General features: G+C 47.0%; 1 protein-coding gene across 1 annotated transcript; it reads left to right on the top strand.

Annotated features, from left to right (window-relative positions):
* The first annotated feature begins 1,197 nt into the window (after positions 1–1,197).
* On the top strand, positions 1,198–21,903 carry LOC142259040 (uncharacterized). The gene is made up of 3 exons (XM_075331571.1): positions 1,198–1,280; positions 1,479–1,569; positions 17,682–21,903. The coding sequence occupies exon 3, from the start codon at positions 17,723–17,725 to the stop codon at positions 19,148–19,150; it is 1,428 nt and encodes a 475-aa protein (XP_075187686.1). The 5' UTR covers positions 1,198–1,280; positions 1,479–1,569; positions 17,682–17,722; the 3' UTR covers positions 19,151–21,903.
* Positions 21,904–23,106: the final 1,203 nt, after the last annotated feature.

The following is a 23,106-nucleotide window of genomic DNA, read 5'->3' as shown; positions in this document are numbered from 1 at the left end:
ATGCAGGACGTATGCAGTTACGCTGCGCTACAAAGCGCAGCGTAACTGCATGTATTTACGCAACGTGCGCACATAGCCTAAGTGTGGCCGCAGTAGTGACTTGTATAGAGGCAAAACTGTTCTTGTCCGAAGCATCTGTGCCGAAAAAATCTGGAAATCTAAACCCCTGCAAACATACAAAGAACAAAAACCCAACAGATTAATATTATAAAATAGTCACGTGCCATACATGTGGAAGAAAAGCCGATTCGTAATATTATTGGATCGAGGTTCTTCATTTCGGTTAGTGCAGCCCCAAAACCAGGAATTGTCTTCTTCATGTCCTACATGTTAGCGTTATTTCTGCAGCCAGTGATCGGATATAAAGTCTCCAGTAATTAAATTACTGTACAGGATTCGTTATGATGTTACATCGTCATCTTCTCCCCATTCAGATCCCTACAATATCGGATCCTCTCAGTGGAGATCTTCTATATAAGAGAATTCTCCTGATTGCCCCATCAAGGATGGATATGGACAGGGACAAGATGGCGGAGAGGATATTACACCTCACCCTAGAGATCCTCTTCCGGCTTACTGGAGAGGTGAGAGATTCTGATGACGTCACATTACATCATTCTTATCTATGGGAATAACAGATGGACAGAACTGGAGAGGTGAGGACTCTGGAAATGTCTGGAGTGAGATTTATTACTGTGTCTCTCCATAACCAGGATTACACAGTAGTGAAGAAGACCTCTAGTGAGCGCTGTCAGGCCCCTGTGTCTGAGGGATGGGGAAGACCCCTGAGCCCAATCATGGGGCCTCCACCTCACCCCCCGATACATAAGGACATCAATGACCAGAAGATCCTATTACTCACCTACAAGATGATTGAGCTGCTGACTGGAGAGGTGACACTGCTGGGAATGCTGGGACATTATACAGTAACGCTATGAAGGGATCGGGGGGTGACGGTATCATTGTATGTGTCAGGTTCCTATAAGGTGTCAGGACGTCACCGTCTATTTCTCCATGGAGGAGTGGGAGTATTTAGAAGGACACAGAGATCTGTACAAGGACGTCATGATGGAGGTTCCCCAGCTCCTCACATCAGCAGGTAATAGACAGGACTAAATACACACGGCCTATAATTATCTGTATGTAAGGAATGAATTCAGTCCCTGTATGTGTCTCCTCCAGTTCTATCCAGTAAGAGGACAACACCAGAGAGATGTCCCCGTCCTCTTCTCCCACAGGACTGTAAACAAGAAGATCCCGATGTTCCTCAGGATCATCAGGTAGATGGAGAGAAGGTGCCATGAAATCTCCCTATGATGTGTAGACGGCTGTGAAGGTCTTGTGCTCAGTCTTGTTTTATCCTCCAGTATTATATGTGTTTATACTTGTGTAATGAGAGCGGTGAAGATGGCAGGATTAGAGCTGATCATAGATGGGACTTCTCCATCTGTCTGTGACTTTTATAATATTTGTTTCAGGGTGAAGATCTGCCCCATATTAATACTACAGAGACATATGTGAGGGGTGATGAGCCGAGTAAAGAGGAGATTCCTACAGATAACCGCCCAGGTGAGTAGTGACCACTAAATGCAGAGAAGTCACAGATTCTTCTCAGTCACCGGCTGTGGCTGCTTTATCAGGGTTGTAGTCCGGCCATATCTAATGGTCACCATTCTGCTGCTAGACTACCACATGCTCCTCCACCCAAAACTATCCTCATTATTTTGGGCATTGACACCCTTCTGTTGGAGTGATATCTGTCAGATCTTACAGGTAGGATCCACCCTATCCCCTGAAATTAGAAGATCTCGATGTGTCGCCCAGGGTTATGGGGTACTCTTTTCTAGGCAGTGTATATCTGGAGAATGTCACTTTGGTGGCCGTTGCCCGATTCTGTGCCCTGATTGTTTTTTGAAAAGGGGAATATTTACAGGGGATTTGAATAATGTTCACTCATGATGCCACTTGCGGTGTTGCGGCTATGTAGATGGAGCCGCCGCTGCACAATGTCCACTACTGGGGCTGGTGTTAATGGCAGCCTGGATATTAGGCCCTCTGCAAGCAGGGCCGGACCCCAGAGGTAGGTGATGTGTCGGAAGAAGGTAGTCCACACAAAAGGTTTAGTGCAACTGGTTCTCTACTCACTTTCTGGTGGTAACTGGTCACCCGAGGCCAGCTGGTTTCAACTTCAGGTCCCCTTAGTGCCAGTTTAGTAATCTGGTGGCTTCTTCCCCTGCACCTATCTCTGGTTGGTGGGTCCCCGTGGCGTAGAGCAGCTGGGGGTCGCTTCCTGGCTGTCTTCCACTGCAGTCCGTATGACGGTAGCGTGAACCCTGTGTGGTTGTAGTCTCTGGTCCTGTCCCCGGTTCTCCCTTTGCTACTGTGTCCCGGACGTCAAAGTTAGTGTTGTCCTTGATAGTTCCCTCACTGTGCAGGTGTGTAGTTCCAGGAGTACTCCACCGGCAATTAGGCGACTGGGCCCTCAGGCTACTGTTCACTCCTGGTCAGTGCGTCTGCTCCCTTCCACCGCCTCCTCTCAGTCTCTCTCTCATCTGACTCCCACCTGGTCAACTAGTGGACTGGACTGGCTCCACCTCTAGGCGGCCATCCATTGGTCCCACCCTAGCCTTGTACCATTCTATGGGGAAATGTTGGGGAAAACTGGGATTACCTGGAGTGTTTGTGTGTTACCGACACTGGTCTTCTGGGTCCCTAGGGGGTAGGCCCTGCATCCCGTTGGGGATGCAGTACCTTGTAGCTCCCTGATGGCTTCAGGGGCACTACATTCCCTCCTTGGTTAATTCCAGCACGTCCTCGGGCAGCCTGTGAAACTGGATACATTTTCTAATTTTTGCATAATAACAACATAACAGGTCTTCCCACGCAGGGGAGGTTCAAGCTTTAACGTTGCTTTAACTGGAGTACCCCTTCCCTTTTACCCACCACCCAAAGGTTCTGGTTTCCAAAACCCTTGCAGGAGTTTAGTCACTGCATTTCTTTGATGACTAGGTCTCGGCCTACTCCGCCGCAGACCTTTCCTCCAATCTGCCTCTCCATGATTGCAGTGCTGGTTAGGGTCCATTGGTAGGGTGTACTCTGGTACTCCATGGGTGGGTGTATTCCCAATTTTCGGAACAAACGGGCTCCACCATTGCCTGGTAGTCCTGCCCTTTAATATTGCCGCCTGACACCAGACCATCCTTTCACTTCGGGGAGGTAGTACAATGGCACCGGACTCTATTACTTGTACATTACCAATTTCTCCACCGGACAGGTTTACCTGTTGTTTCTGCAGGAGGTCTCGGATGTGTCTTTGTAGGACCCTCTGCTGCCCAGCACCTGCAGTTTCAGCAATCTGTTGAAGTAAAAACAACACTTCTTACAAACAGTTTTCAATGACATTGTTACCCAAAATCACCTGCGGATTCCTGTCAATGGCAACAGTTTCGACTACAATTAAGCCTTGGCCTTTTAACTCTACCCTCCCCACTTTTATGGTTACTTCCTTGAACCCAACCTGCGCTACTGGCAGTCCATTTACAGCATAAATAGTGAGGCCCGAGTCCGGATGGGTGAGTTCAGTGTGGAGACAGCATGGCCCAGGGCTCATCCCAACTGAACACCCGACCACCTTAACCATGGGCGGAACACTACTCAGACAACACAGGGTGAGGGAATCACAATATTAAAGGTAATGTATCGCGTTTTTTTATTTTTGTATTAAAAATAGTGATTCTGAAATCAAGTATTTTTAATACAAAATGAAAATCGTAGCTTATTTACTTTTTCTGTAATTCTAATTTTACTGTATGCACTGGCGGCCATGTTGGATTTGCTGTGTGTGTAACGACAGTTACACACTCCTTTATGGCAGCCCCTGTGCATAGAGAACAGTAGTTGTGATCCGACCCTATGAGTAACGTTACAGTAGGCGTCTGCTGTGACCTGGACGCGCCCCCTGGGCTGTCCAGATCACAGCACAGGGAGGATCTCAGCGCCATTTTTGTGGAGCTTCAAGCCTTGCTTTTTGCTCCACTTTATACCTGTCAACCGCCGGGATGTGTGTCCGGGCCGCCTCCCCTCCCCCCGTTACCGATGACAACCCCCCCTTCGCTCTCCCCAGCCCCCGCAACTGCCTCCCCCCCCCGCTGTTACCGTCTGTAATGAAACCCCCTCCATCCGTTCTCCCCAGCCCCCGTTCTGCCCGCTGCCGGTGTGTGTGTGTGGTGTGTGTGTCGTCTCCAAATACATCCCCCCTTCCACCAGTCGGCCTGTGTTATACTGTTTGCACTGTTGTGTATCTAATCCTCTCCTTTGTTATACTGACTGCTGAGCCGTGTATCTAATCCTATCCTGTGTTATACTGTCTGCACTGTTGGGTATCTAATCCTCTCCTTTGTGATACTGACTGCTGAGCTGTGTATCTAATCCTTTCCTGTGTGATACTGTCTGCTGAGCTGGGTATCTAATCCTATCCTGTGTGATACTGTCTGCTGAGCTGTGTATCTAATCCTCTCCTGTGTGATACTGTCTGCTGAGCTGTGTATCTAATCGTCTCCTGTGTGATACTGTCTGCAGGGCTGTGTATCTAATACTATCCTAATCCACCATACAGTGCTAACCACTGAGCCACCATACAGTGCTAACTACTGAGCCACTGTACAGTGCTAATCACTGAGCCATCATACAGTGATTACCACTGAGCCTCACACAGCTGCAGAACTACAAGGCTCAGCATACCCCATCCAGGACTGTATGCAAGAGTTTTTTGATCCCCCAAAAAATTACGTGGGCTTTGCCATATTTTTGTATGCTAGCCAGGTACAGCAGGCAGGTACGGCTGCCCCCAACCCCCAGCTGCCTATTTGTACCCAACTGGGAACCAAAAATATAGTGAAGCCCTTTTTTTTTAATTATTTCACTTATTTCATGAAATAATTAAAATAAAAAAATGACGTGGGCTTCGCCCAATTTTTGAGTCCAGCCAGGTACAATTAGGCAGCTGGGGATTGGAATCGGCAGCTCAGGGTGCCCAAGCTTTCTGGGCACCCTGCTGCAAATTGCAGTCCGCAGCCACCCCAGAAAATGGCACTTTCATAGAAGCGCCATCTTCTGGCGCTGTATCCAACTCTTCTAGCGGCCCTGATGCCGATTGGCTCGCTGGGTAATAATGGGGTTAGGGCTAGCTGTAAATTATCAACTGGCCCTAAGCCCGAAATTCATGGTGTCACGCCAATATCAGACATGGCCACCATGAATTTCTAGTACAGATAAAAAAAAAAAAACAAAACACAACACACAGAAAAATATTTTTATTAGAAATAAAACACAACACAATTAGTGACTCCATCTTTACTGAAATAAAGAACCCCCCTCCAAGTAATCCTGGGTCAAGGGTCCCGCGCCGTCCAATCCGGATCCAATATCATCTGATCGGTGTGCTAGAAGGCAAAGTGATCAGATGATGTGTCAGGTTCAAGCGCCTGAATCACATGACACAGCAGCTGATTGTATACAAGCTGTTTATACAATCAGCTAATGAATCAGTGAGAAAAAAAAAAAATACACACTTACGTGCTGGCTCCTGTCCGATCTCTGCAGGAGCTGCCGGTAATCAGTGATAGTCTCCTGACGGCATCAGCTGATAGCCGGGCGGTAAAAAGCCGGCGTCACCACGAGACTTGCGATCAGCTGATGCGTCAGGTGACTGCATCAGGTGATCCTCCGCCAGGTCCTGTATCCATCGGACGAGCCTTGGAGCCGGCACACAGCCGGAACGGCGGTACCGGAAGAGGAGCTGGGAGCAGGCATGGAACCGGGAGTCTGCAGACAGGTGAGTATGTCTTTTTTTTTTCTACTGTTCACTTTTGATTTCACAGCTGCTTCCATCTCTCGCACGGGAGCGGACCTGCCGCCGCACGGGAAATTGAAGCAGCGTGGGAGGGAGGATTCCATGACTGCATTCTGTATATATATGTATAAATGTGTTTCCATTTTACTTCCGGTTGGAGCTGTACAATTCATATACAGTCACCCAGAAAATGGCGACACCATTACTATGAAATACACCTCCTTCCCTTTTGGGTGCTGTGTAACACCCAAAAGGGGAGGAGAATAGGCATGTCATCTAGTGACTGCCCAAATTTGCAGCTATCGTAATTCTACTAAGGATTACTATAGCTTTTTGATGTGTACACAGGAAGATGCTCCCCCTACTGGCAATTATAAGTATTTTTTATATTAAAGTTTTTTATTTTACATATTTAAAAGTTGAATTACATTAGGAAAATAGTTGTTACCTAATTATAATAATATTGTTTGCTGATTTGGCCTACAAAAAAAAAAAAATTAGACGATACAGTCCCTTTAACCCCTTCAGCCCCGGGGCACTTTCCGTTTTTGCGTTTTTGTTTTTTTGCTCCCCTTCTTCCGAGAGCCGTAACTTTTTTATTTTTCCGTCAATCTTGCCATATGAGGGCTTGTTTTTTGCGGGACAAGTTGTACTTTTAAATGAAACCATAAGTTCTACCATATGGTGTACTGGAAATCAGCAAAAAAATTCCAAGTGGGGAAAAACTGCAAAAAAAGTGTGATGGCACAATAGTTTTTGGGATGTTTTATTCACGGTGTTCACTATATGGTAATACTGATGTGTGGGTATGATGCCTGAGGTCAGTGCAAGTTTGTAGACACCAAACATGTATAGGTTTACTTGTATCTAAGGGGTTAAAAAAAATTCACAAGCTTGTCCAATAAAAGTGTCGTACGTTTTGCGCCATTTTCCGAAAACCGTAGAGTTCTCATTTTTTTGGATCAATGGCTCAGCGATGGCTTATTTTTTGCGTCTCAAGCTGTCGTTTCTAATGGTACAATTTTTGCGCAGATGCTACGTTTTGATCGCCTGTTATTGCATTTTGCGTAAAGCTTGCGGCAACCAAAAAACATAATTTTGGCGTTTGGAATTTTTTTGCCACTACGCCGTTTACCAATCAGATTAATTGATTTTATATTTTGATAGATCGGGCATTTCTGAACGCGGCGATACCAAATATGTGTATATTTATTTATTTTTTAACTCTTTAATTTTCAATGGGGGGGGGAAGGGGGGTGATTTGAACTTTTAGGTTTTTGTTTTTTTTAAAACTTTTTTTTTTATTTTACTAGTCCCCCGAGGGGGCTATAGCGATCAGCAATCCGATCGCTCCTATCTATCTGCTGATCACAGCTGTACAGCTGTAAACAGCAGATACAGTCACTTCGTGTTTCTCTCTGCTCCCGGCCGAGGGAAAACGAAAGTGAAACGTCATAACTGCAGGCGTCATCACATGACCCTGTGCTACGATGGCAACCACCGAAAGTCACGTGATCACTCACGTGACGTCCGGTGGTAAGTGAAAATCTTCACCGCGCGTATATACATCTCGCTGCCAGACTTTGGCAGCGAGATGTTAGGTGTTAATGTTACGGGTGGAATGCGATTCCACTCGGAACATGCAGGCACACATGTCAGCTGTTGAAAACAGCTGATATGTGTGCCGAACAACGCCGCCTGCCCGCGGATATTTCCGTCCATGGTCGTGAAGGGGTTAAGACTTTATTGGATCCCCAAACAATTAACGACACATGGCACATAACCAGCAAAACCACAGAATATAACCGTCAACAGTTTCTCACCTTTCCGCTGGCTCACCAGGGATTTAGAATGTCCATGCCTCAGAGCTTCCAGGGCTACTTACTCCAAACCAGCAGCACCCCGCTTTCGGCGGGCACCCACCAAGAATGGAATAATGCCAGATTTAGGAAGCTGGCTGAGGTTCGCAAAGTCTGTAGTCCGGTGACTGTATTGTCCCATGCTGGATTCCTTCCTTAGGTAGTCCTTGATATCTCAGCCGAATCCTTGCATTCGATGCTGAAGTCCATGTAGTGTTATAATCCAGGTTCAGCTATGGCTTGTCAATCAGATCTGCAGGTCCTTACTTGGCATCATGTAGCAAGAGTCTACCTGGGCAGTGGACAGTCCTTCTTATACCCCAGAGCTCTCCATTCAGACCATTGGGGGCTTCACGATTGGTGGATAAGACTGGGCTCTTATTGGCTAGATCTCAAGCCGCATATAAAATATCCCTAAGGGTAAGTTCACACAGTGCGTTTTTCGCGGCGTTTTTGCGCAGTTTTAGGGTGCAGTTTTTGCTCAGAAAACTGCATGACTTTGCTTCCCCAGCAAAGTCTATGAGTTTTCATTTTTGCTGTCTGCACACAGCGGTTTTTTTCAGCTGCGTTTTTGTGGTGCCACAAAAACGCAGCATGTCAATTCCCGCGTTTTTCACTGCGCTTTTCATCCATTGAGTGCAATGGGATGTTGAAAGACGCAATGAGAAACGCAAATAGCTGCATTTTGGTGCGTTTTGGTGCGTTTCTAAGACCAAAAACGCACCTATAAACGCAGGAGGTGGGTAGTAAAGTGACATGTACAGGAAGAGGATTCCTTCTGTCAGTAAACACAGAAGCGTGAATCCTCCCGGTACCATCACCGCCGCTTCCACCTCCAGTCCTGTGCATGTATGCTGCCGTGCGGCGCCATGTCTGGGCGGGAGGTGGAAGCGGCTGCAAAAACAAAAGTTAACAGTAGAAAAAAAAAAAAAAAAGTTATACTCACCTGTCTGCAGGGTCCCGGTGCCATGCCCGCTCCCATCTTCTCTCACGGTATCGCCGCTCCGGCTGTGTGCAGACGGCTGGGACACCTCCGATAGATGCAGGACCTGGCGATGGATCACCTGATGCAGTCACCTGACGCATCAGGTGATCGTAAGTATCGCGGTGACGCGGGCGCCCGGCCGGTTTCAGCTATCAGCGGATGCGTCAGGAGACTTCCTCCCTGATTACCGGCAGCTGCTGCAGCGATCGGACAGGATCAGACTCCCGCCCCATCGCTCCAGGAGCTGCCGGTAATCAGCACATAAGTAAGTAATTTTTTTTTTTTTTTTGCACCGATGCATCTGCTGATTGTATAAACGGCTTTTATACAATCAGCTGATGTGTGATGTGCTTCAGCCCCTAGAACCTGACACATCATCTGATCGATCAGATGATATTGGATCCGGATTGGACGGCGCGGGACCCTTGACCCAGGATTACTGCGGAGGGGGGTTCTTTATTTCAATAAAGATGGAGTCACTAATTGTGTTGTGTTTTATTTCTAATAAAAATATTTTTCTGTGTGTTGTGTTTTTTTTTTTATCTTTACTAGAAATTCATGGTGGCCATGTCTAATATTGGCGTGACACCATGAATTTCGGGCTTAGGGCCAGCTATACAGCTAGCCCTAACCCCATTATTACCCAGCGAGCCACCCGGCATCAGGGCAGCTGGAAGAGTTGGATACAGCGCCAGAAGATGGCGCTTCTATGAAAGCGCCATTTTCTGGGGTGGCTGCGGGACTGCAATTCACAGCGGGGGTGCCCAGAAAGCATGGGCACCCTGCACTGTGGATTCCAATCCCCAGCTGCCTAGTTGTACCCGGCTGGACTCAAAAATTGGGCGAAGCTCACGTCATTTTTTTTTTAAAATTATTTCATGAAATTCATGAAATAATTAAAAAAAAAAAGGGCTTCCCTATATTTTTGGTTCTCAAATAGGCAGCTGGGGGTTGGGGGCAGCCCATACCTGCCTGATGTACCCGACTAGCATACAAAAATATGGCGAAGCCCACGTCATTTTTTTTGTTTGGGGGGGGCAAAGAAATCCTGCATACAGTCCTGGAAGGAGGATGCTGAGCCTTGTAGTTCGACAGCTGCTGTCTGCTCTCCTGCATACACTATTGGATGGAGGATGCTGAGCCTTGTAGTTCAACAGCTGCTGTCTGCTCTCCTGCATACACTATTGGATGGAGGATGCTGAGCCTTGTAGGTCTGCTCCCCCTGACTCTCCCTCAAGCATACAGTCCTGGATGGAGCATGCTGAGCCTTGTAGTTCTGCAGCTGCTGTCTGCTCTCCTGCATACACTATTGGATGGAGTATGCTGAGCCTTGTAGTTCTGCAGCTGTCTGCTCTTCTGCATACACTAGTGGAAAATGAAGAACACATTGAAGAAGGAAATGACATCAGACCTTTTTTTTTGTTCACTGATAAAAAACGCATAAAGACGCAGTGAGCAAAAACGCAGCAAAAAACGCACCAAATCGCGGCAAAACGCGTGCGTTTTTTGCCGCTTTTTTGACGCGGGTGCGTTTTTGTGCGTTTTTTGCCGCAAAAAACGCACAAAAACGCAGCGTCAAAAAAACGCAGTGTGTGAACCTAGCCTAATAGTAATGGTCTCTGACAGTAACAAGGGAGACTGCCCAGCCACATCGCATCCAACAATACAATGGAGGTTTGCACAATTGATTTGTCTGGATATCTGATCCTCTCTGGTCAAGGTAATTACATGAGTCAACAAGAACTTTAACACTAGACTCAATGAAACGAAACAATGACCACCATTTATAAACAAAATATCTTCATGTCTGGCTGAATGTTAAGAAACTTTAACCCCTGCTAGACACTGACAAAGGGTAAGTTCACACAGTGCATTTTTCGCGGCGTTTTTCTGGTGCGTTTTTGGCCTCAAAACTGCATGACTTTGCTTCCCCAGCAAAGTCTGAGTTTTCATTTTTGCTATCCGCACACAACTTTTTTTTTAAGCTGCGTTTTTGAGCTTAAAAAAAAAATGGACATGCCAATTCTTTCCTGCGCTTTTCTGCGTTTTCCCCCCATGCAATGCATTGGAAAAACACAGCAAAACGCAGAGATCAAAAAAGCAGCAAAACGCAGCCAAAAACGCACCAAATCGCGGTAAAAACGGAGCACCAGGGGGCGCAGCCTGTTCATTAGTTGCTACTACAGTCAAGGAGGAGGGCTCTACTCTCATAGGTGAGGTACTGGCTTGCCAGGACTGGGGAACAGAGTCTGTGGTTACAGGGGATTGCAGGGCTTTTATGGTCTGGTCTTTCAAAACAACAAAGTCCAGGTCTGGGTGTTCTAGGGCCCACAGGCGCAGCTGCTTAATGGTCCTCTACTGATTGTAACTCCTGCAGGAACTGTTCCATCATTTTGTTCCCATCTTGATCACTAATGGAGTCTACATGTTTCAAGGTCCGTAGCGCTGATTGTAATCGTAAAGCATAGTCTCTGATGCTATCCTGGGGTCTCTGCCTGTAGTTGTAAACTCCCATTCTCAGCTCTGCCTCCGTACGGGTCTCAAAAGCAACTTTTAACTTGTCAAAGATGGTAGTCACGGATTCCCGATCCACATCTGACCAGGACTCTACTTCCAGCTCTGCTGCACTCGTTAACTGTCCCAGCACAACAGACGCTCGTTGTTTTCCAGTCATCACATACATGTTCAATATGGTACATATTTCTTTTTAAACCCGGGTAAGGCATCCGCTTTACCGTCATACTGGGGAAGCCAGTCTGCTCCTGGGACATACGGCAGGATAATCGGCATGATTGGCACCACCACTTCAGCTCTGGGTACTGCCGCTTGCGCTACCGGAGCAGGTCCCGCTGCATTCCCGCTATCAGGAGGCGCCTGCATCTTTTAAGTCCCCTTTGGTGATTCTTACCACTCTCTCGCGGGACTGGAGCACCTCGGGAACGTCCGGGTCCGGTTACTGCCCCCTTCCGCCCACGCTTACAGGAGTCGTGGGCAGGTTATCTTTTCGCATCTTTTTCACTGCTGTGGCGCAGTCACTTTTTACACCCAAAGTGGCGGCGGTTTAACAAGTAGTAAAACACAGTCCATAAAGCACAGTCTTTAAGGCACACGTCACCCTGTATGACCGGGTCCAGTTCAATCCTGTTCGTGACGCCAGGAAAAAGCTGTGTCGGCCAGGGTTATGGGGTACTTGGTCTCAGGTAGTGTATAACTGGGGAATGTCACTTTGGTGGCCGTTGCCCGGTCCCGTGCCCTGGGTGCTTTTGGAAAAGGGGAATATTTACAGGGGATGTGAATAACATTCACTCGTGATGCCACTTGCGGTGTTGTGGCTATGTAGATAGTCACCGCTGCACAATGTCCACTACTGGGGCTGGTGTTAATGGCAGCCTGGATGTTAGGCCCTCCACAAGCAGGGCTGGGCCCCAGAGGGTAGGTGGTGTGACGGGTGCCGGAAGAAGGTAGTCCACACAAAAGGTTTAGTGCAACTGGTTCTTTACTCACTTTCTGGTGGTAACTGGTCATCTAAGGCCGGCTGGTTTCAACTTCAGGTCCCCTTAGTCCCAGTGCCAGTTAAGTAATCTGGTAGCTTCTTCCCTTGCACCTGTCTGTGGTTGGGGTCCCCTTCTGGTGGTCTTTCACTGCAGTCCGTATGACAGTAGCGTGAATCCTGGGGGGTTGGAGTCTCTGGTCTTGTCTCCGGTTCTCCCTTTGCTACTGTGTCCCGGACGTCAAAGCCAGTGAGGTCCTTGATGGTCCCCTCACTGTGCAGGTGTTATCAGGCCTGCCTGGAGCTTCTGCCTGACCTAGGGTCCTGTACCCCGTTGGTGCATAGTTCCAAGAGTACTCCACCATACACCAGCAGCTAACCGACTGGGCCCTCAGGTTACTGTTCACTCCTGGTCAGTGCGTCTGCTCCCTTCCACCGTCTCCTCTCAGTCTCTCTCTCACTTTGACTCTGACTTTCCACCGTCCGCCCCTCCCACCTGGTCAACTACTGGACTGCACTGGCTCCACCTGTAGGCGGCCATCCATTGGTCCGACCCTAGCCTTGCTCCATTCTATGGGGGAAAGTTGGGTAAAACTGGGATTACCTGGAGTTTGTGTGTTACTGGCACTGGTCTTCTGGGTCCCTAGGGGGTAGGCCCTGCATCCCGTTGGGAATGCAGTACCTTGTAGCTCCCTGATGGCTTCAGGGGCGCTACATTGACCCTTAACTGCCCAGATCTCTAACCTACAAAGCCAAATGACAGCGTACGTAGAATGTACAGACAACTTAGAAAATCATGGAAAGAAAATTCTCATCTGCATGGTGGACCCCTAAGAGAAAGCGGAGGGTAATGATGCTGGTGAGTAGCACACTTGGAGAAAAATACATAAAACGAACATCCCAAAATCATACTTTGATCTAAAGCTGCTAGGCAAAAATTAAATACCTGAACATGGGGTTGTTGGTTTAACATTCTGATCAGACTGTATGAAGCCCACTGCCACATCACGGCGAACTTCTTGAGTGGGTCCGTCATCTATGCCTTAAGGTGTGGCGCCATGCACCAATCACTGCAGCAGCGACAATGCACCAGCAGGTAACCTGGTGCCCCACAGCACCGTGCTGCAAGGCAGAGCCCCCATGGCTCCAGGTCCCACTGCCCCACCTACACAAAGCCGCCACAATAATAACCACCACACAGCACCAGCACACTGTGAAAGGAGCTGTACATTCCCCTTCCACAAGCTCCCAGTGTGTGAACTGAGAGCAAGAAAGGCAGACCCCTCTTGCAGTCTCCTGCTAATTAAAAACGCCTGTGCCAAATGGGAGGAGTGCTGGTTCAATTAAAAAACAGAGGGGAATAGAATGCAAAATAGCACACGGAGAAAAAGACATGAATCGCACATCCCAAAATCATGCTTTGATCTAGGCAAAAATTAAATACCTGAACATGAGGTTCTTAGTTTAACATTCTGATCAGGCTGTATGAAGCCCATTGCTACGTCACGGCAAACCTCTGAGTGGGTCCATCATCTATGCGGCACTGTGCGCCAATAACTGTAGCAGCGGAAATGCACAGCTTTGCCGTGACGTGGCAGTGGGCTTCATACAGTCTGATCAGAATGTTAAACCAAGAACCTCATGTTCAGGTATTTAAATTTTGCCCAGAGGCTTTAGATCAACTTATGATTTTTGGACGTTCGGACATGTCTTTTTCTACAACATTGTGGTGATGATGCTGGTGACCTCCTAGATTCTTAGTTTGGTGCCGTGTTCACCAGTTGAAAAATGATTGATTGTTCTCAGTGGGAGAAACAAAATAATGATCTTGTAGTTGATGAAGAGACCTCAGTAGTCTGGAAAGCTTGCTTTGTAACATCATTTATTTTATCTTTATTCTTCATTAATAAGTATCATAACTACAAGATTCTTATTGTTTCTCCACTGAGAGCAATGAATCCATCTTCCTAGAATCCCGGCATCTTAATGATGGATCTTCCTTCTCTCCCTTCTGATGAATGTGCTGATAGGGGCGTTTATATCCAAAGTTCAGCACAGGGTAACTGTAACATATGAGGGCGGTTAGAATTATCCCACAGTGGGTACATGGAGGCCGGGCAGCCCACACACAGGATTTCCACAATGTAATTAGAAAAAAAAGGGTAAATAATTAACCCATAAAGTTCTGATATTTTTACCTTTAAGAGTCTGAAAGATATTTTCTCTGCTTAGAATTGTACAAATGTCCATTATATAAGAACTTGCACTGGAGCCATCCATTGTTGAGTCCGAGAGGCAGAAAATGAATGTCTAATATTTTTTCTAGAAACTCATCTGACAGAAAATATTGGCCCCTACAATAGTTTGGATTGCCGAGAGCCCCCGAGCCACATACTGTAATTACTGCAGATGTGTCACCTCTAGTTACTAAATCACTGACGGTGAAGGCTGTCGGGGTGGAGAGCGATCATTTTAGTAGATGTGTTATTGTCTATAGCAGGGGTGGGGAACCTCCGGCCTGCGGGCCGCATGCGGCCCGCCATGACCTTTTATGTGGCCCCCCAGGCAGATTCCCGGGGGAGGCAGTGCTCGTGCTGTCACCGCGGTCTTGCTGCCGCCGGCCCTTTAAATCCACACATTGCTGTTTGTGCTGCAATGTGTTCTCCCGTCGGCCAGTGCTTACTTTGTGGGCGGGTCCACAGCAGCCTCACAGCTTCCAGCGTTGTGTGCACGCCCCCTGCCCTCCGGAGATCAGTGCCTGCCTTCTCCTTCTGATGCAGTGTGTCCGGCTCCTGCACTCCGCTGATGTGAATGCAATGCTGCTGTGAGTCCAGCGCCGACCCTCTGCTGCTATGTGCCCTGCCCAATGCTTTGTGCCTAAACACCAGTTCTGTAAACCCTCTCCCCCAGAGTTGCATGAAACTCTCAGCGCAGTGTGCCCCCAATGTCCTGTGTGCACCCCTCCCCCAATGTCCTGTGTGCAGCCCCCCAATGTCCTGTGTGCACCCCTCCCCCAATGTCCTGTGTGCACCCCTCCCCCAATGTCCTGTGTGCAGCCCCCCAATGTCCTGTGTGCACCCCTCCCCCAATGTCCTGTGTGCACCCCCACACAATCCTGTGTGCAGCCCCCCCAGTCCTACGTGCAGCCCATCACCCAGTCCTGTGTGCACCCCTCCCCCAGTCCTATGTGCTTCCCATCACCCAGTCCTGTGTGCAACCCCACCCAGTCCTGTGTGCAGTCCCCCCACAATCCTGTGTGCACCCCCACACAATCCTGTGTGCAGCGAATCACCCCAATCCTGTGTGCAATCTCCTTGTGGGGTCGGTGCCCCCAGCCCCGCGTGTGGGGTCGGTGCCCCCAGCCCCGCGTGTGGGGTCGGTGCCCCCAGCCCCGCGTGTGGCGTCTGTGCCCCCAGCCCCGCGTGTGGCGTCTGTGCCCCCAGCCCCATGCCCCCAGTTAATTAATTGTTTCACCCAATATAGCAGGGTCATTTAAACATTGATAATTTTGTGCGGCCCCCGAAGGTTGGTAGAAATTTCCAAATGGCCCCCAACAGAAAAAAGGAAGTTTCTTTATAGTAGTTAGTACCAAAGCCGCTCTTAAGGCCCAGTCACACTAAACAACTTACCAGCGATCCCAACAACGATCCAACCTGATAGGGATCGCTGGTAAGTTGCTAGGAGGTTGCTGGTGAGATGTCACACTGCGACACTCCAGCGATCCCACCAGCAACCTGACCTGGCAGGGATCGCTGGAGCGTCGCTACAGGAGTTGCTGGTGAGCTCACCAGCAACCAGTGACCAGCCCCCAGCCAGCAGCACCGCGTGGAAGATGCTGCGCTTGGTAACTAAGGTAAATATTGGGTAACCAACCCAATATTTACCTTGGTTACCAGCGCACGCAGCTACACGTGCAGAGAGCGGGGAGCAGAGCACACTGCTTAGCTCTGGCTCCCTGCTCTCCTAGTTACAGCACACATCGGGTTAATTACCCTATGTGTGCTGCAGCTACATGTGCACAGAGCAGGGAGCAGCGCACAATGCTTAGCGCTGGCTCCCTGCTCTCCTAGCTACAGCACACATCGGGTTAATTAACCCGATGTGTCCTGCAGCTACATGTGCAAGGAGCAGGAGCCGGCACTGACAGTGAGAGCGGAGGAGGCTGGTAACGAAGGTAAATATCGGGTAACCAAGGACAGGGCTTCTTGGTTACCCGATGTTTACCGTGGTTACCAGTGTCCGCAGAAGCCGGCTCCTGCTGACTGCACATTTAGTTGTTGCTGTCACACACAGCGATCTGTGCTTCACAGCGGGACAGCAACAACTAAAAAATGGCCCAGGACATTCAGCAACAACCAACGACCTCACAGCAGGGGCCAGGTTGTTGCTGGATGTCACACTAAGCAAGACCGCTAGCAACATCGCTGCTACGTCACAAAAGTTGTTCGTTAGCAGCGATGTTGCTAGCGATGTTGCTTAGTGTGACGGGGCCTTTATTTCATGGCTTTCCACTGAAGCCAGTTTTCTTTTTCTATCCAGGCCCCATTTCTCCAATCGGACATCTGTCACTTTACATGATAACACCTTTGTAATGCTTAATCTGGTCCCAGTGTTTCTGAGATTATTTTTCTGTGGCATATTCTACTTTATTTTAGCTGTAATGTGAGGTTGATTGGTTTTCCATTTATCTAAAAAAAAAAAAAAGATACACAAGATACAGAAACCATAAATTTTTGTGTGGTTTTTTGCAACGCCAAACATGTGGCTAGTAATATTGTTTGTGTACATTGCAAGGCTGAGATGCATTGAGGACATTTTGGCATTGGAATTTTGTTGGATTGGATTATGAAGTCATATCTCTTCATAATCAAGAGTCTGTGAGCTACAACCATTGTGGAATCCCTGCATTTCTCCACTGACAAAGTAGCAGTTTGGTATAATTTTGGCCTACAAAACACTATCTGATGGCTTATTATTCCAATATATGGGAGGGAAAATGAACAAAGAGGGTTGAACATCATGGTCTACTGGAAAATACAGCAGGTCCAGTAGGCACAGATAAAGATAGTGGTAAAGATAGATACAGCAGGTACAGATGGCACAGCAGATACTGGGATACAGAGACAAGTATAAGACTCCGCAAACGAAATGGGATCTGACAACTAGCCAAGTGTCTCAAAGGATAGCTCAGGCACCTCCCATAGGGGGAGGGTGCCTTAAATATCTAGTGCCTCTCAGCCATAGGCTAAGATGCTATTCCAGGTTATGGCAAGCAGACCCTTTAAGAATACATGCTTGCGCTCTCCCAGGAGACCTGTGTGGTGTACGCAGGCCCTGGGAGATTGCAATAGGGACTAGGGACATAGAAGCCACTGATGGGAAAGGGGGCAAGATAGTAAGGGGATGCTGTTGATGGTGTTACAAGCTATTTTGTAAATTTTATCCTTAAAGTTATATATATTATTAAAAATAATTTTTATTCTTATATTTTTGCAGATGATTGTACCAGGGGATTAGATGCACAACTGACATATTCAATGTTTAAATCAGATGACCTTAATATCACACAAAATGAAACTGAAGTGAATGCCATTATTCTAGATATACCATCATCCCTTCACAGCAAAGATCTATCATCTGATTCTTTTAAACAAGTCCAATCTTCTGATTCATCACAGACTATTAGCAAAATTAAAAGTCACAAAAGAGGCATTAAAAATCGGAGTGTTCATACAGTTAAGAATGTATTTTCAACTTCAGAATATCAAACAATCCATAAAAAAATTCACACAGGGGAGAGAAGATTTTCTTCAGAATCTGTTAATTACCAGCAAACTCACACAAGGGAGACACCCTTTTCATGTTCAGAATGTGGGAAATGTTTTAACAAGAGATCACATCTTGTTAGCCACCAGAGAACTCACACAGGGGAGAAGCCATATTCATGTTCAGAATGTGGGAAATGTTTTAACAAGAGTTCACATCTTGTTAGCCACCAGAGAACTCACACAGGGGAGAAGCCATATTCATGTTCAGAATGTGGGAAATGTTTTAACAATAGATCACATCTTGTTAGCCACCAGAGAACTCACACAGGGGAGAAGCCATATTCATGTTCAGAATGTTGGAAATGTTTTAACAATAGATCACATCTTGTTAGCCACCAGAGAACTCACACAGGGGAGAAGCCATATTCTTGTTCAGAATGTGGGAAATGTTTTAACAATAGATGTAATCTTGTTAGCCACCAGAGAACTCACACAGGGGAGAAGCCATATTCATGTGCAGAATGTGGGAAATGTTTTAACAATAGAAATAGTCTTGTTAGCCACCACAGAATTCACACAGGGGAGAAGCCTTTTTTATGTGCAGAATGTGGGAAATACTTTAACAAAAGATCAGATCTTTTTAAACACCAGAGAACTCACACAAGGGAAAAGCCATATTCATGTTCAGAATGTGGGAAATGTTTTAACGAGAGATCACATCTTGTTAGCCACCAGAGAACTCACACAGGGGAGAAGCCATATTCATGTTCAGAATGTGGGAAATGTTTTAACAATAGATCACATCTTGTTAGCCACCACAGAACTCACACAGGGGAGAAGCCTTTTTTATGTGCAGAATGTGGGAAATACTTTAACAAAAGATCACATCTTGTTAGCCACCAGAGAACTCACACAGGGGAAAAGCCATATTCATGTTCAGAATGTGGGAAATGTTTTACCCAAGGATCAAATCTTGTTAGACACCAGAGAACTCACACAGGGGAGAAGCCTTTTTTATGTACAGAATGTGGGATTTTTTTTACCCGAGGATCAAATCTTGTTAAACACCAGAGAAGTCACATAAGGATGAAGCGTTTTTCATGTTCAGAATGTGGGAAAAATTTTGGAGATATATCAAGTCTTGCTAAACACCAAGGAATTCACACAAGGGAGAAACTTTTGCCAAATTCAGAATGAGGGAATTATTTTTATAACTTTATTCATTTTCAAAAAGTATACCAAGACATAACATAGTATCTACTGTATGTTGAATACAAGAAGCAGATTCTGTCTTGACTCTTAAACGTAAAGAGTACCATTTCAATATCATTAATAACAATTTTATCCATAACAGAGGGAAAGGGAAAAATAGATAAGGGAATGAGAATAGAGGATAAAAAAGCATAACGGCAGAAAAGTGAAGACCAGGGGAAAAAAAAGAAGAAAAGGTGCCATGATAAGAATACAAATCAAATTGCTTATGTTCTTCTTCAACCTGACAACTGAAAAAAACATTTAGTAGGTTCTAAGACAACTCACAACGGAATATAGCAACCGATCCAGATACAATAAAGAAAGAAAGCTAAATTAATCACAGGAGTAGTTGGAGTACTGAATCTACTTTGCCCACTGAGACTTGGTCAGACTGCCTTTACAGCTAGCAATCATGTGTTCCATAACGCAATTGTTGTGGATTTTACGTATAATTTCCTGCATTGAAAACTGTTTAGCCGATTTCAAATTAGATGCGATCCCAGATCTGGCTACTGTAAGCAGATGTGAAATGATCACAGCATCCTCCATCAGGATTTTATCTAGATCCAGAAATAAGAGAGCTGTGGCAGGACCCCACGGAAAATCTGTATGTAGGATACATTGAATCAGACCATGAATCTGGCACCAATAGTCTTGAATGCAGGTGCAGGACTACCAGACATGGAGAAGAGTACCCACCTTGTCCTAATACCTGTAACGTATAGGATAAGATTGGGGAAATATTTTGCTAAGTCTGTAGGGGGTAAAATACCACCTATTGAGAAGCTTCCAGGTGATTAATGAATTGAGATGCTTTCTTACTGATTTGGAAGGAGAAGGACCATACAGATTCAGAAAAAGATTGCCCCAAGTCCCTTTCTCACTTTACAACAAAAGGGAAGGAGGGAGGAGCGTAAGAGGGGTGAAGGGCAGCGTAGGATCTAGATATACCTTTAGATGAGTCCCTATTATTCAAAAAGTAATCTTCATAGAGGGACCAATGAGGTTGGTCTTGTAAGTTGAATGAGGTAACAAAATGCCTGATTTCGAAGTGCATAAAAAAATCTTTACTATGAATACCATATGATTTCAAAATTTCTGAAAATGGTCAGATGGAGTTAGATTGCAATAGATTGCCCAGTTTAACAATTCCCTTTGCAATCCACCCGTCCAGGTTAATGGAGGGAATGATGTATTTAAACAAAGCTAGCGGGAGTTTGTTTATTCTAAAAGGGACTAATGACTCGAGTCCCCCAAACTTTCATTCACCCATGTATATATGTAGGAAGGTGCATAGAGATATGTGTGTTGGTGTTGACTATGAGCAAAAGGCACTCCTGTAACAATGATATCTGACTACTAGATGTCAGCGACACTCACTGTTGTTCTAAATTTTATGAAGTGTTAAAAAAACAATACTTGAATAATTTTGTGAATACTGTGATGTAAATAATAGCCGAACTATGCAGTGAAAATGCGATTTTGCTGCTTGATTTATAAAATACTTTTATTGCATCATTGCTCTGTCAGTCAAGTTGAGGATGAATAAAGTTTTGTTGTGAATAGAAGTCGGTTGGTTGCCACGGAGACAAAACTGGGAGGAGCAGTGTTTTTGTGTGTGCTCCTGTGACTGGTGACGTCTGGGACAATAATCCTCAATTTCTTTTTTGTGGAGAGCGTGAAAAAGAAAGAAAACCAACAACAGGAGATCATTGAAAAGAGCCGGCCGGTTTGTGAAGTGTGACATGGCGCCTGTGGAAGGGTAAAGCACTCTATACCCAAAACAAGGAGGAGCCACCTAATGTTATTCGTTCTATTTTAAAATTCTCCTTGACCAGTCTAACGAGTTTATCTAGGGTTAGCTTTGTGTTTAGACCAACCTAAATAACTGATCTTTATGGGACAGTGTCAGTGAGGCACAAACTATTCATCTTCCCAACGACTATTGATACCGCGGTGCGAAGTTCAGAAAGGCCACAGTCCGTGGTGAAGTTCCCAAGGCACCTTCCTGTTCGGATTGGATTTTCCCGGAGAGCATGTTAATCAAATGCGATTGTTAATATTTGTATTTCATGTAAATGGGAATTGAATATGGTTATTTATTTAATGTTTTTTTCTTGTTGGTAAACTTGGGTTGAATTCTGCTTAGCTGTACAGCTGAGTTTGATACAGGTAAAATATACTTTGTACCGTGTTAGCCAGTAGAGATAAAAAAAAGGTTTGTTTAAAAGAACTGAGAGTCCTCAGTGGTTGATACCTTTAATGGCTAACTGAAAATATGGTAATAATAGCAGATTTCCAGACTACTCAGGTCTCTTCATCAGGCATGGTATAACACAAAATCTGAAGAGTCACATATTTATACACAACAGGACATAGAATAGTGTAGTAAAAAAGACAAGTTATGTGAAGCAGAACTTTCACTATGGCAAGGGGGGCTGTTGGGGGCCATAAATATTGTTGCAGTTCATACATAAGCAGTGTGAAAGTTTTATTGTCCTTTGATTGGGGTCTGGTCCTTGCTGTGATGCCCCAAGAGACTGCTTTCTGCAGAGACGAGCTTTAGATGTGAAGTCATCATGGCACCACGACCTGTGAGGAACCTACATCTAAGGCTGCATAAATGCAGGTGTGGTAACTACATTGGCTAAATGCAGGTTTTAAGCAACTGCTGATCTACAGTATATCCAGCAGATCGTCAGTCATTTAACCCCTTCACGACCGCGGGCCGTAAAATTACGTCCTATTTTAACGTGACTTAACGACCAGGGACGTAATTTTACGGCCTAAACTTCATTTGATTGCCGTGGCCATAGCAACGGCTTTCAAATGATGTCCCCTGCTGTTTCTTACAGCAGGGGACCTTTGCTTGACCCCAGGGGGGGCGGCATCGCCACCCCCTATCGACGATCGATGTGATTGGCTGTTCAAATCTGAACCGCCAACCACATCGATCGCACTAATTTCGGCAAAAATAATGCCCGAATTAGTGCGATCCTGTGAGATCCAGCTATGAGATGCCGCAGCTGCTGCAGCATATCATAGGTGGACCTCAAACATGCCGCCCCCAGCCCCTGCAGCACTGATTGGAGCGATCGTGCTATGACGCGCAATCGCTCCAATCAGTGTGCAGTGGGGCGGTCTGATCTGCCGGTGGCCGCCCTCCCCAGGCCTGTCCTGGCCTGCGAGCCCTCCCCCAACATGGCTGCAGCGTGGAGTGGCTGGTACTTTTGGTACCACGCCACCGCTGCTGCTGCCGCCGCCGCCTCTGATGTCTCCGCCGCTGCAGCTCTAATGGTAAGTATTCCGCTCCCTGCGCGCTCCCGTGAAGGCCCCTGCGCGCTCCCGTGAAGGCCCCTGCGCGCTCCCGTGAAGGCCCCTGCCCGTGCCCCCCCCGATCTGCCCCCCTACGCCCCGATCTGCCCCCCCCCGGCATCCCGATCTGCTACCACCGCTGCTGCTGCAAAGTGAGTACTGTGCTCACTTTGCAGCCCGTGCGCGCTCCCGTGGTGCCCCTGCGCGCTGCCGTGATAGCCCCTGCCGTGCCCCCCCCGCGATCTGCTCCCCCCAACCACCCCCCCCCCCCCCGACATCCCGATCCGCTCCCCCCGCGATCTGACTGCCTCCCCCATTATTTCTATTCTGCTTCTGCAGCTCCCTCTCCGGTCTCCCCCTCTGTTCTCCCCCCCTCCCCCTCTGCTCTCCCCCCCTCCCCCTCTGCTCTCCCCCCTCCCCCTCTGCTCCCCCCCCCCCCCCCCTCTCCCCCTCTGCTCTCCCCCGACGTCCTCTTACCTGTCTTCACCGGCCTGATCACATCTGCGTCCATCGCTGGGTCCTTCCTGGGCATTCTGCTGATCTGCCTGCTGCTCCTGTAAAGCTGTCCATCTCTCTGCCATCTG

This window comes from Anomaloglossus baeobatrachus, assembly GCF_048569485.1.
Source record: "Anomaloglossus baeobatrachus isolate aAnoBae1 chromosome 5 unlocalized genomic scaffold, aAnoBae1.hap1 SUPER_5_unloc_23, whole genome shotgun sequence".
Lineage (NCBI taxonomy): Eukaryota > Metazoa > Chordata > Amphibia > Anura > Aromobatidae > Anomaloglossus > Anomaloglossus baeobatrachus.
This window is presented reverse-complemented; position numbering and strand designations above follow the sequence as displayed.

What these genes read in the sequence shown, in the direction of transcription:
- LOC142259040 (XM_075331571.1), top strand. Translation starts at nt 17,723, where the DNA reads ATGTTTAAATCAGATGACCTTAATATCACACAAAATGAAACTGAAGTG.